Source organism: Fukomys damarensis, unplaced genomic scaffold (assembly GCF_012274545.1).
Source record: "Fukomys damarensis isolate Sample0158 unplaced genomic scaffold, DMR_v1.0_HiC HiC_scaffold_32, whole genome shotgun sequence".
NCBI lineage: Eukaryota > Metazoa > Chordata > Mammalia > Rodentia > Bathyergidae > Fukomys > Fukomys damarensis.
This window is the reverse complement of record NW_022900944.1, coordinates 4,183,111-4,196,775: the sequence shown is the minus strand read 5'-3', so window position 1 is coordinate 4,196,775 and position 13,665 is coordinate 4,183,111. Positions and strand designations below refer to the sequence as shown.

The following is a 13,665-nucleotide window of genomic DNA, read 5'->3' as shown; positions in this document are numbered from 1 at the left end:
TCTTTTCACTTGCACACCCACTCAGTAAATATGTAAACACCTACTAAAGGCCAGATATGGTGCCATGTGGTGATAAAGAAGAGACAAAGCAAGGGGGCTGGGGATTTAGCTCAGTGGTTCTGCTGCCTGCCTTGCAAGTGCAAGGTCCTGAGTTTGATCCCTGGTACCACCAAAAAAAAAGAAAAAAAAGAAGAAGAAGAAGAAGAAGAAGAGACAAGGCCTCCTGCTTAACAGAGTGTCTAGAGACTAGACTGCCATGATCTTCTTTCAACCAGTTATTTTCTTAATAGGAGACCTCATCTGCACTGGCTTGGTTTAGAAATCATATGACCTATATTACCAAGGCACTTGTTATTTATGATTATAGAGACAACAAAAAGCAACAATATGAGGTAGCTCAAATGATACAGCACATGCTTTGGAGAGCTGCAATAAGGAAGCTATTCTCTCAAAAATGAATAATAATTATTTCCCCAGCGCCTTTTGAATCTCAAGTAACACCTAACACAGTACGTATGTGACTGTCTATTCTTACAAAGGTCAGCTTGCAGGCTGACCCTTGAATGGCACGCAAGAATGTGGCAGATAAACTGGCCCCTGAAGTGACACAAAACTTTCTCTAAGCGATAAGAGTTGCTCACGGTGCCTGAACTGTCTGTACAGATGGTATAGTTTACAGTGAAATACTACTTTCCTCTGGAGAGTCTGGAATTTGGGTGCAAACAGCGCACAGGGTGTCCATGTAACAAGTCCCTCCAAAACTTGAGTCTTGGGTCTCCAGCGAGCCTCTTTTGTAAGCAGCACTTTGCATGCTTTGCCACAACTCCATACTGGGGGAGCTGAGCGCACCCAAGGGGCTCCTGAGAGAGGGCTCTTAGAAACCAGAGCTTCACTTTTTCTAGGCTTGGCCCCACGCACCTTTTACTTTGCTGATCTGGCTTTGTATTCTTAGCTGTGATAAATTTTAGTCATAACTATCTGCCGAGTCCTTTAGATTAGTCTAGTGAAACACAAAATGTGAGGGTAGTCCTGGGGCATTCTGACACTGTACAATTTTGAGAAATGAACTATAAATGTTTTAACCTTCATGCAATACAGCTTCTTATTCTTGTCCTTTCAAGTTCAAGGGAAACAGAGCCATCATCTTTTATTCTTTCCAATCAGTTTAGTGAGAAACAAAACCTTTCTTGATGTTGAAAAATACAATGAAATGTATAACACTTTAAAAATTCTTATCACAAATAGAAAGTATAAAATCGCTTATTTAAGGGGAATATTGAAAACCACTATCACTAAAAGCAACACACAAAAAAAGCATTAACAGAAACAGAGTTCAAACACTCTTGCACAGTGGCTAACTGAGTACTTTCTAAGAGCTCTGTAACAAAATTATTTTCCTTCTCCAAATCTCAGCCATCTAAATTTTAGATGAAAATAATCGTTTGCTGGTAAGATTTCCATGATTTGAGAAGGATAATTATGTCTAAAGTACTTAGCCTACTGGAAAGCACAGAATATAAACTTAACATATGAAAAGGATAATTAACATATTTAAATAATAAAAGATTTATTTCCAATACTTTTGCTCATCACAAATAAATAATTTTGAAATACTTATGTACGAGTCATTTTTGTTCTAAGATTAAATTCCTCATGACAATTTGTTAAAAAAAACCAATAATCTAGATAGACACAGCTCTAAGGAGAAAACCAAAACCAAACAATATTGTTATAAATGAAACAAAATTATAATTTAGAAGTAACAAAAAACCTAAATTAGCATCATTTAAATGTTTAGTAATCTGAAGGAATTAAAACTTAATTCCAGGGGAGTTGCCAGACAAACAGTTAGGAGAGTAAGTGGGATGACAGGAATTCAACAGGAGCCCAGTGAAGTCCTCCTGTGGGAACTGGTAGAACTAGGCCAGGGTAAGAAAACACCCAAGGGCAGCACAGGTCAGCTGTCACACACCTGACACAGGGATTTCCTTCAGGAGTCTGCTCTGTGCGTCTAATACCAGTGAGCAGAACTGGTGCAGGAAACGGAGGTACTTCCTAACAGGAAAACTTGTCCAAAGGAAAAACTTGGTTCCTTGCAATGCTTTTCCTGAAAGCCCTGGCACCAGAAGGCACTTAATTAACTCTACACAAAGGATGGAAGGCTAGAGAATGGGTGGAACCATTAAGAGGTGGGGGGAGAAGGTACCGTTCATGGCATTTAAAGCCTTCCAAGATAACATGCCTGCCTGACCATATCATTTCTCACGGTGTCACAGAAACTTCATTCTGGCCACAGATAAGTGTCCTCATGTAAAATGGTGCAAAAATGTTGCCTTTATTCCAAGGTTACTGTAAAAATGAAATTAAATCCTAGAGAGTACTTAGCACAATGCCCAGCACAGAGTACAGGTGAAAGCAGTAAGAGGGACTGTATTGTTTGATTCTAAATCCCATAACATCTAGTTCAGAGTCGATAAATGCTTTACTAAATAAACACTTAATTTTGCTTCTAAATGTAGTTTCTGGGTGGTTTTGAGTGTAGGATCTTAACGTCAGATATAATCTTGCTTTCTCAATTCAATTTTAAATTACATAATATTTCTCAGATTCCCAGGCAATAAGTATCATACATGCTTAAAAATTTAATTTTGACTGTATACTTTGAACACAGGTATCTTAGCTACTTTTTCATCATTGAGCTAAAATACCCAACACCCATTAGGTCCACAGACTTAGTCTGTAATAAACTTAGGCAAAAAAGTGATGGCAGAGGGGCACTGTGGAGGAGGTGTTCAGCCCAGTGCAGCCAAAAAGCAGAGTAAAGGGAAAAGCAGGAAGGTAGAGATCCCTTCCGGGTCAGGCCCCCAATGTCCCACCTATCCAGACTAAGCCCCACCTCCAAGCCTCACTTTCAGCTCTGAACTGATGAGTATAGTGTCCCCGGGATCCAAAAACCCTGCCTCTGAAAACACAAGCCTTTTGGGAATCATCGTAGACCAGGGATGGAGCTTTCAGGGATATGAACAGACCACTGTGGCACAGGTGCTCTAGGTTCATCACCACTGTTCTAATCTAAACCACAACAACAACCTTGTATGCATTCTTTCCACAAAAGCAAGATGCTTAAATCTTTTTTGGATATAAAATGCTTGATGCAGATTATAAAAAAACTATAAAACTAAGTTCTAAGCATGAAAATCGTTCCATTTTTATGCTTAAATTCAGGATTGATCAGCAGTTCAATTTTCTCTGAGAAAAAATCTTATTTATTGAAAACATTTAATGTAGTAATAAGTGAATATTGACCTAGATAATCATATCTAAATATATGATGTCCAGGTTTCTAAAAATCTTAACATGTCTTTTCTAATTCTTAGCTGTTGACTACTATTTAAAGAAAACATATAAATATTAGGTATACTGTAATAAAGGCAAAGGATTAATAGGGACACTAGCCACACTATTTTATATTTAGAAATAAAATGTTATCAGTAATCACTAGTAGCAAAATATTCGAAAATTAGCAACTAATTTGTTATTCTAGCATGCATACTACTTAGACTGCTATGTTATTTCTGAACTCATTTTTCAAATATATTTTTCAAAATTTAAAGTTGTTTAAGGTATATCAAACTTCTAAACAAAATTAAAATTCTTTCTAAAGGATTCTAATGAAGAAATCAATGTAAATATCTACAAAGACCTTCTGCTAATACCACAGATGCTGAAAATCAAATACGGTCATTTTCACAAGCCTGCCAAATAAACACTGAAATGATGTAATAAATTAATATGATTTCAAACTAAAGCACATTATTCTTGTTTGTTTCACACAACAAGTTCTTGAAAATGGAGAAAATATACTAGAAGAATAGAGAGTTTTTTTTTTCCAGAATTAAGCCAATAAGGAAAAAAGGAAAAGGAACTAAAGTTAACTTTCAGTGTCAGCAACCTGGTTATCTTGAGTTGGCATTCTTTTTCCATATTTGTTTAACTATTACAACAACTAAAGTTCAGTTACAGATTAGGAACACTTCACACCTGGAAACCTATTATCAAAGGGAAAATTGCTTGAAAAGTAATCGTGAGAGTAACTTTTATTCCGATTACATGTTTAAATAAGTAAAAAAACATCTGTATATCAACAGGTGTAACTATCAATGCCTAAGCTAGTTTTTAGCTAAAGTCTTACCAAAATTATACTACTATTCAGACACTGAAATGGCAGGCAAGGAACATTTTTGGGAGGATACTAATTACAAGGAACATTGTATTTTACAGAATTCTTCCAGGAGAACTCTATAAAAGGACCTGGTTGTATAGAGGTTCATGAATGTCTTTCCTTCTAGGAATCTGTGTTTATAAGAACATATTTTATATTTTACTAGGGAAAATTCCTGACAGTTTTTGCACCAAAGCTCACAGTACTAAATATACTGTAATGGAAAGAAACAGGTTTGGTATAATTTTATACCAAAACTTATAATTTTAAACGTTGTTATCACAAAACAAACAAGCAAACAAACAAATCTCGGAGATAAAACATCTCTGACTCTATGTAATCTGCCCTTTTGGGAAACCCTCTAAGTTAACAATGTTTTTCCTAGGAAGCCACATTCCTGTTTCCCAGAATGCCAACTAGATTACCTTGTCAAGAACCATTTCCTTTCTCGACATCAAATATATTTTTCTTTATTCTACTGCTATTAATAAAAAGCAAAGACAATGACTACTAACATTTGCTCTAGAAATTTGCTCTAGAACTGCATATGCAGTTCTGTGTACAGGCTCCCTTCTGGAGATAAGATCTATGTCTGATCATAAGCACTTTTCTGGAGAGAAGATCTATAGCAGTGGTGGCAAACCTATAGCTTCCGAGCCACAGTAGGCTGTCTGTTTTACTGAAAGTTCTAAAACGTTCACCATCACATCCCATCTCATTCTCAAAGTGTGGCAGTGTGGTCAGTAACCTAGTTCTCTACAACCTTAACCTTGACAAGTCAAGACTGCTGGTCATTTCACTCTCACAATTCTGCACCATAAAATAATTATGAGTATTTTTTTCTTAAAGCGTGATATTTCTCTTCTTGTTTGAACACCTCCTTTAAAAGTAACCCTACAGTTAAAATCAAGCATCTTGAAAACCTCTATAACTCTGGGTAGAACACAGGCATATAATAAGACAGCCAGTCATATGAAGTTACTGCTGGTGACAGTCATAGTTACATACTCTGCCACTGATTTTCTGTTTTGTCAAAAATGATTTTATAGCTGGGCGTGGTGGTTCACACCTGTAATCCCAGCATTTGGGAGGCTGAGGCAGGAGGATTGCTGTGAGTCCGAGACCAGCCTGGGCTACAGAGTAGTATTCAGGTCAGTCTCAACTACATAGTAAGACCCTGCCAAAAAAAAAATAAAAAAAAAAAAAGATTTCATACACAATTTTTTAAAAAGTAAAATAAACAATTTTATACAGCTGAGATGACACGCTTAGAGAACATGGGGTATTTGTATTTTTTACATTATAGCTAATAATTCTGGCCTAATCACTAGATGGGAAGGGTAGGAGGAAAGGAGTAGTGCAAAAAGTTAGGCTGTGGGGCAGGCGCACCCTTGAGGGTACTGGGCCACAGCCCCTTCTCCCTCAGGGCTCCTAATATGAATAGCTCTGTTGCACCACATACTTCCCCCCGCCCTGTGCAGTCTCGCCACAGACCTCTGACTACAGACTGAAACCTCTGAGACAAAACAATCTTTTCCTTCCTATATGTTGCTTACTTCAGGTCTTTTGTCACAACGACGGAAAGCTTACCAACACAAACATTTCCCAGAAATGGTAAAAAATTAGTTGATTTTTCAAGCAAAGCTCTCATGTTTAAGAACTGTTATGACAGTAGTCAAGCAAAATACATTCTTATTCTTTTTCATTTTTTCAAAAGATATGCCTTACTAAGGTTATGTCCATGATATAAAGCAGAATTCTACTACAAATACTGGCACAACTATTCATAACAAACATCAAGTGTGCCAATGAAAAAAGTCACAAAGAATTCAAAGGTGAGTTAACAGTTTAAAAAAGCTCACAAAATAACAGGCCTGTGCATGAACATTGCACTGAAATTCTAGTTAACTAGAAACCAGGTAACAATCAGCTCTAAGATTTCTCCCTGACATGTTACCATGGCAATGAGCATTAGAGAAGGCAGCATCCTTACAGCACCCCACCACCTGCTGTGTCCACTTCCCCAATACCTTGCTTTCTCAGGGCTACAAAGCCAGATGATTTCTGGGGGGACTGGAGATAAGAGAAAGCTACAGTCTTGGACACAGAGCACCAAGGAGAAAGCAATACCATTCAGGACCTGAGAGCCTCGTAAGCATTTAGAAAGAGTTTAAGTTAAAAAAAAAAATGCATACTACAAGTAGTAGAAAGTGATTTGAAGTCTATGATTCGAAACATTTTCTTTGACAGTGAGAGAAGCGTGAAGCAGTAAGAGGGGAAACAGGACAGTGAGTCTATTTTTCTACTCATATACAAAATGGACTTGATTTTCACCAAAAGTGGGCAAGGTAATCTTGTAGCAAGCATTTAAAACTACAAAAATTATATAAAAACAAAACAAAATCCTATAAAACAATTTCTGTTTTTTAGTGGGAGAAAGGGGTATTTCAAAAAGTAGCCAGGAGAAGATTATCAACAGAAACTTAATTTGTACTTGATTGTTTCAAAAACCTGAAAATTATAACATTCCTAAAGTCAGTAACTATACGACATGCAATAATCCACACAAGCAAGAAATGCACATAAATGCCATCAATGGAAGAGGTCAAAGGATGATTTTTTAAAACAACAGTAACAAATACTGTAGGGTCAACCCACAGCTTGGAGAACAGAGCTACTACACACTGACGAGGTCACAGGGGAGTGGGTTTCAACATTTTCGTTGAAATGACTGTTGTACAGTGAGAGTACTGGGGTCACGTCAGATGGACACTGCACACGTAATCAGTTCACCTGGTTCTTGCAGAAATGATGGCAGACACTGCAGCAGCCACACTGCTCAGAACTGCAGCACTGTATCTAGCAGGAGGAGAGAAGGTAGACAAGTTTCGAAAACCATCCAAAGAACCTTCCACATTTCCTGAGGAGCTGCTTAAACTGATAAGTAGGAAAAAGAAAGGAAAGGCACACAAAAGTAAGAAAAAATAGCATAATAAATACAAGATAGCAATCTTTCTACACTAATATTTAGATAATATAAAGGAGTGTGATATCCAAGATGTAATAGGAGTTCAATTATTTATTTAATGCTGCTGTGATTTTCCTAAGAAATTAAAATTCAATGTACAATTCTACATAAAACTAATTTTTACATAGAAACATTAAGTGCTCAGGTCTCTAGTTCTATTTAAAATTAAATGAAGGTCATATAGCACGCATTTGAAGACTGATTTACCAACAATTAAGTAGGAAATAAATCTACATTTAAGCTGAATTTCAATAAGCATAGAAAGGGTATTTTTCCAAATGACCCGTAAAGGATTGTTACCACAGAGATGATCTATACTAATGATGTGACATTTTAACGAGACTTGTGTTTCCAGAAGAAAGACGTACATCCGGCTGCTTGTTCCGAAGCAGCAATATGTATTAATATGAACAAGAAGTAACGGTTTGAAATGTTGAGAGCAGAGCTCCTTCGAGAGGGTAGGGACTTTTGCAAAAATAAACAGTATTTTATAGTGAATGTGACCAAAACATCGCCGTGTTTGCAGAGTTCCGTATTTCTGCTTTCACTTAGCTCTGCAATGATTCGGAAATGCTGGGATTAAATTTCATCTTCAGAATTGTTATTATTTAATAATAATTATTTTCCCTTGGTCTTTCGGAAAAGATTAACCTAGTATTAGGACTGCAATGGTTTTTTAATTGGGTATCACATTATAATTAAGAATTAATCTTTATTGAGTAAAATAGTTTCAAATACATTGTGTGAAATTTGTCTATTCATGGGTGTAAGTTATTGATCAAGCCCATCACTATGGTCTGATCACTGTTTTCAGAGACTTGTAGCAGTGACCACCTCCCAAAGTAATCATTTGCAAAACTTATCAATGGTGAGAGCTCAAATGTCTAAAACTGTTGAGAGTGGGTGTGGTGGTCCTGCCCTCACAACACCAACATGCCTGAGCTGGGGAGTGAGGATTGAGAAAGGAAAGAACACTCAAGCCTGAGTGGAGACCAAGAGAAGTTTGATTTATTTCACAGAAACAGCTCCTTCCTTTTAAAGGCACCTCAGCAGGAAGCACCAAGCAACTATTTGTATCTTATGCAAAGACCGGATTTTCTGACTCTTTACAAAGAACATCAGATCTGTGGCTCTTTCTCCCATTGCAGGCTCAAAAAACAAGTTTAACAAGCAGAGTCCTTGAAAAGTAACAAATGTTACATAAATTGTATCAATGCCTTAATTGTAGAGGAAGAAGTTTCCTTTCAAAAGTCAAAGGCAAGAGGGCCATGGCCGGCCCCCACAAGTGGGCATAAATTCTTTCTCCTTGTCAAAAGAATGTATGTTATTAAAAGTAGTTCTATACCACATAGCTGTACAGACCACAGAGGGAAAATTAAACAGTAGCCAATTAATTTCAAAAAACTAAAAAGCCCTGGTAACTGTATATAATTTTGCGCAGGTCTATCCAGTAAATTGGACTGCATTGTTATGTTTTAACAACAGTTGTAAATGATTATGAAAGGAAGAAAGGTAGCTGGAGAGAGAAAAGAAAGATATTACCAAGGGCAGAGCAAGGTGGTAAGTGTTAAGGTGAAGAATAACCTTACCAAGTAATTGACTTCTGAGTTTCTTAAAAACTTGGCATCTGAGGAAACAGTTACTATTTAGGGGAAATAATGACAAATAAGAGGAACTAGAAATTTAGGTTATAAAAACATCAGCTAAAAACATCAGCTAAATTATCTTTGCCAGTAAGAAATGGAAACTAATGAATTTCACCCAACCTATTGTATCATAAATAATAATACAAGAGGATTTACATTATCAGAATCTAGCAACTTTTTTATAAGTGGCTTTATTACCTGAATGCACTTAGAATATGTCTAGGTACCTGGGAACATAGTATGACCTTTTTTCTCTCTCTCCTTAGGAGTTAAAAGCTCTAATTCAGAAGACCACGCTTATGAGAAACTCAGAAAGTTGACTTTGCAAAACACAGAGTGAGTAAGACATGGATTTCCTAATTCTACATTAGGGTTAGAAACCTAACCCCAGCATACACGGAATACAAAGCAGTGTGAAGTGGTGCCTTGCTGCAGTGCTGAGCACTTCTGTCTACAGGTTAGTATGTCAGCTCGGTACCTGCTGGTCACTTTTTGTTTTTCAGTCGAACAGTTTTAGTGTCTAGGTTCACTACCAGCATGAAAATTGAGACACATCAAGAAGGAAAAACTACCTAGAATAAACAGATGTTACTTTAGAAAGTGTGGCTACTTGGCTACCAATATTTAACACTTGAGGAATTGCAGGGAGGTGAGGTCCACTCTTTCGCTGGTCTTCCAGAGGACTGTCAAGCCTAAGTTTATAGAAGCAAAATAAACAAGGCAGAGGAGATGGTAACTAAAAGTATGAAAGACATTTATCATCTTTACCTCCTTTTAAAATGCACATTATTTCAATTGTCAGGTGGCTGCTTGAAAACTGCGTATCTGCAAAAGCTTAAAACCAGAACCAACACCTTGAACACCACAAAGTATGAGCTGCTCTTTCCCCAAATCCTTTAACATGGCTACTTCCATGTGATAAAGGGTTATGTGTATAGGGGAAAGACAGATGGGAATTCTCAGTCACTGAACATGTACTGTGAATGCTTTAAGAAAATTCTGACTCTAAGAAATAAGGTGTCCACTACCATACATATACAGGGCAGATGGAATTTGGGCCAGGTCTTCCGGTACTATTATTTCTACTATGTAATGCTCTCCAGCACTTTGTGGTACAGTTGCTCAAATAATAAATAACAAGAAAGCAACCAGAAATTATCTGTTAAGTCAGAAGGCTACATCTGTGGATCTGAAAATGTGTGGATGTTGCTTAACTTTATGTAAACCAAGTACTGTGTCCAGTCACACGGTATGTGCAACTGTGGTGCTCTGAGTGTATTTCACTTGGTTTTTCAGGTAACTATACCTTTTCCCCCATTCAGAATAACAGAATTAACTTAGGAACTATTACCAAGTAAAGAAAGGGAGAAAAATGTCAGGTTCAAAGAAGAAAGCAACAAATGCAACATGTGGGGAGAAATTAAAACAGGAAAAATATAAAATTACCTATTATTTTCTTTAAAAGCCTCTGGATAAAAAAAATAGAAGGGTAAGTCACGTTCCACTAATTTTTAAACAAAATGTACTATGATGAAGAAACAGAAAAGGAGAGCCTATATTCCCATTTTTCATCTAGAAATGGTCACACAATCGCTTCTTGGCCTTTGGGCTAAGATCAAGTGTAGAAATGGTTACACACTTAGTAAAGTATTGAAGGAAATGCACACAGTTTAAGAGAAGTGTCAGGGCAGCACTACAATACCACTTAAAAAGTAGAGAGAAAAAGTTAAAATAAGAAATACTCTGCAACATGAGTCAGCAAATCCCGGACCAAAGCCAAATATAACCTGCCATCTGGCTTTGTACATCCTAAGGGATAAGTATGGTCTTCATATTTTTAATTTTTTTAAATTAGAAGAATATTTCATGTACTTCTACATATGAAAAAACAGGAAATTCTAATTTTAGCATTCATACCTGAAGTTTTACCTGAACAGCTCTGCAGTCATTCACTTACATGTCCACGGCTACTTTCACACTCTACAGAGAGGTAATTATGATGCAATACACAGCCCACAAAAACTTTTAATACTTGACCTTTGGAGAAAAAACAGCTGCTGAGCCTTGTCCTCTAGAACCTCGCGCCCCAAGAGCTCAGAGTAAGCTGTCAAACAAAGGTCTTGCAACTGTCGCTGCACTGCTCATACTTCTCTGAGGTAACCGGTCTCAGGCTGTCTGTCCTTCAGTTGTCTTGCTAAGCTCTCCTCTCTATCCCACTTGCTCCAGTGCCCCCCTGGCCTTCCACCTCTTCTGGGAACAGATTCCACTGCTTCCCACTGCAAGACTTCAGAAAGCCTCCTTCCTGGAATTTTCTAAGCTCCCGTCCTACCACACCTCCACAGGGTTGATTCCTGTGCAGCCCTTTCAGCTCAGTTTAAATGTTACCTCCTCCATGAGGCTTTCAGTTCCCCAGGTCCGTGGGGTTGTTACATCCTTTCATAATGGTTTCATATAGTTTATCCCTTTTGGTTAAAAGGAGCTCTGATTAACACTATGTCTACAGCAGCCTAACTTCTTTGTGGCTTAAATGAGTTTTTATTTCTCACCAGAGAAAGATATGAAGGCTTTCTCCTTCCCAGATACGTCTTGGGCTTGCAGCAGGTTGACCCGCTTTTCTTAAAAATGAACTAAGAGCTAACTAAGAGTGTACGTTGTGTCTTTCTCTGCACTGTGTCTACACTTTACGAGATGGATCCACATTAAAAATCTGTCCAGGCAAATCAGGCATGATGTTGTCTTAATAGCTTACCATCTTCACCATCTTCTGGGACCAGTGAGGAATTTCCTTCAATCCCCCATTCCTGAGAGTTGTAAGTAATATTCTTATGCTACATACGCTATCTCTTCCCTTTTCTTGAAGGGTGTCAACTGACTTCTCCCTCCTTCTCACACCGGATAGTCTGTATCCCCACTTGAAAATGCTATCGATTCTCTTAAAAACAAACTGTTTGCCTTCTATTTTCCCTTTCCCCTTAAGAGCCAAACTCTGAACCAACAGTGGATCACCAGCTTGTCATACTTCAACCATCCCAACTGGGCCCCATGCTCCACTACTCCAGAAGGCTGTATTCTTAAGGTCACTAATGACCTCTTTGACTGACTGAAAATAGGTTTTCATCATTTTTTATTGTGGTTAAAAAAACACCCCACACATCAAAGAATTTACTTACTATCTTATTCATTTTAAGTGTGCTGTCCAATTAAGTGTACCTACATATTCGTGCTATTGTGAAACAGCACTCCAACACCATTTCGTCTTGCACTCTGCCCACTGAATAACTCCCTGTCCCGCCTCCCCTGAGGCTCTGGTAACCACCGTCTACTTTCTGTTCATATAAACAGAGCTAATTTAGCGATCTCATATATAGTAATCATCCAGCATTTGTTTTGGTGCACATTCCTCATTTCCTGGAGTCTCAATGAAATCAAACGACTGCTTCTCCTCTTGTCCTCTGCACCACGACCCCACACACTTGTCTTTCTGCCCTAGACCCTATTTCTCACTATTCTACCATCATTAGAAGAGCAATATACTGCTCCTTCATAGCTTTAAGTATCTTCCGCATATTATGTGTCCCAGATTTATAACACACGTTCAGCTCTCTCCTATGAGCAGCAGCCAGTATTCTGAACAATCTCGGAATATTTTAATAGCTGTTTTCAGTGAATTAACTTTTCTCAAATAAACTCTTAAGAGCTTTCCAAAAATATGTTCTCCCAACTGATGTACTTCCTCTTACCTGGTTTAAAAAAAGAAAAAGAACCGAACCTTTTACTTCTCCCTCACCATCTCCAGTCATCCATCACCATACCCCAATTATGCTACCTCAAACCCAATCTTGAATCTACCCCACTACTCCATATGGCCACCTCCCTTTCTCAGCCAGACAGTTACAAGCAATACCGCATACCAATGCTTTAGGAATTATCCAACTGTTCTCTCGTCCCCTCTTGCTCAATCCTGCCACATGTAAGCCCCTGCATTGTCTGCCATGGCCTATTGCAGCCATAAGAAAAACAAAACACTTCACCATAATCATTTAACATTGCAACGGATTCCCACTGCAGTTAGTGTAATATCTAAAGTCCTTAACATGTTCTACACATTCCTGAATGGGCTGTCATAAGCATGGCATGAAGTATCTCTCAAGTTTTATCTTCCCAAACCAATTTTCCCTTTATTCACGAAACTCCATTCACAACAGATTTTTCCAATAGCTTGAACAAAATCCTTCCATAATTCAGGCCATTATTAATTATAATATTACTGTGTTAGTTTAGTATTTAACTTACATGTTATATTTTAATAAAGTGTTTTCTTATTAAGAAAGCATCTAAAATCTTTCCAATAATTTTACAATGTATGATAATCATCCTCAGTAATTTGCTAATATGATTAACTTACTGTACTGTACAGCCACTTACTGCCAACAATGGTCAAAATAGCTTTAGTGGAGTCAAAAGAACAAAAACTGGGCTGCAGGATGTTAAAGTTCTCCGATCAGTGATAATCTTTCTATAGTTAATTTTCCTCATGCAGGTTCTGATGGAATTAAATACAAATTAAGAAGGAATGAATTCTCAACAAATGCAAACATTGAAAACATCCCAGAAAGCTGGGTGTGGTGGTATGGGCCTGTAATTCCAGCACTCAGCAGGGTAAGGCAGGAGGACTGCCCCAAATTCAAGGCCTGCCTGGGCTACATAGTGAGTTCAAGGCTAGCCTGAAATATAAAGCAAGACCCTGTCCAAAAAAAAAAAAAAAAAAA

At 37.7% G+C, this 13,665-nt stretch overlaps 1 protein-coding gene across 5 annotated transcripts in view; it reads right to left on the bottom strand.

The window, feature by feature from the left end:
* Pdlim5 (PDZ and LIM domain 5) overlaps positions 1-13,665 on the bottom strand; it is a 235,851-nt gene that overhangs the window by 46,494 nt on the left and 175,692 nt on the right. Inside the window, exons 9-10 of one of the 5 annotated variants that reach the window (XM_033758010.1) lie at positions 9,469-9,588; positions 7,016-7,159 (exon numbers count right to left, since the gene is read on the bottom strand). The exons of the other annotated variants lie outside the window; for them this stretch is intronic. Coding sequence (XP_033613901.1) covers positions 7,016-7,159; positions 9,469-9,588 — 264 coding nt within the window. The remainder of the gene's footprint in view (positions 1-7,015; positions 7,160-9,468; positions 9,589-13,665) is intronic. 5 annotated transcript variants of the gene reach the window in all.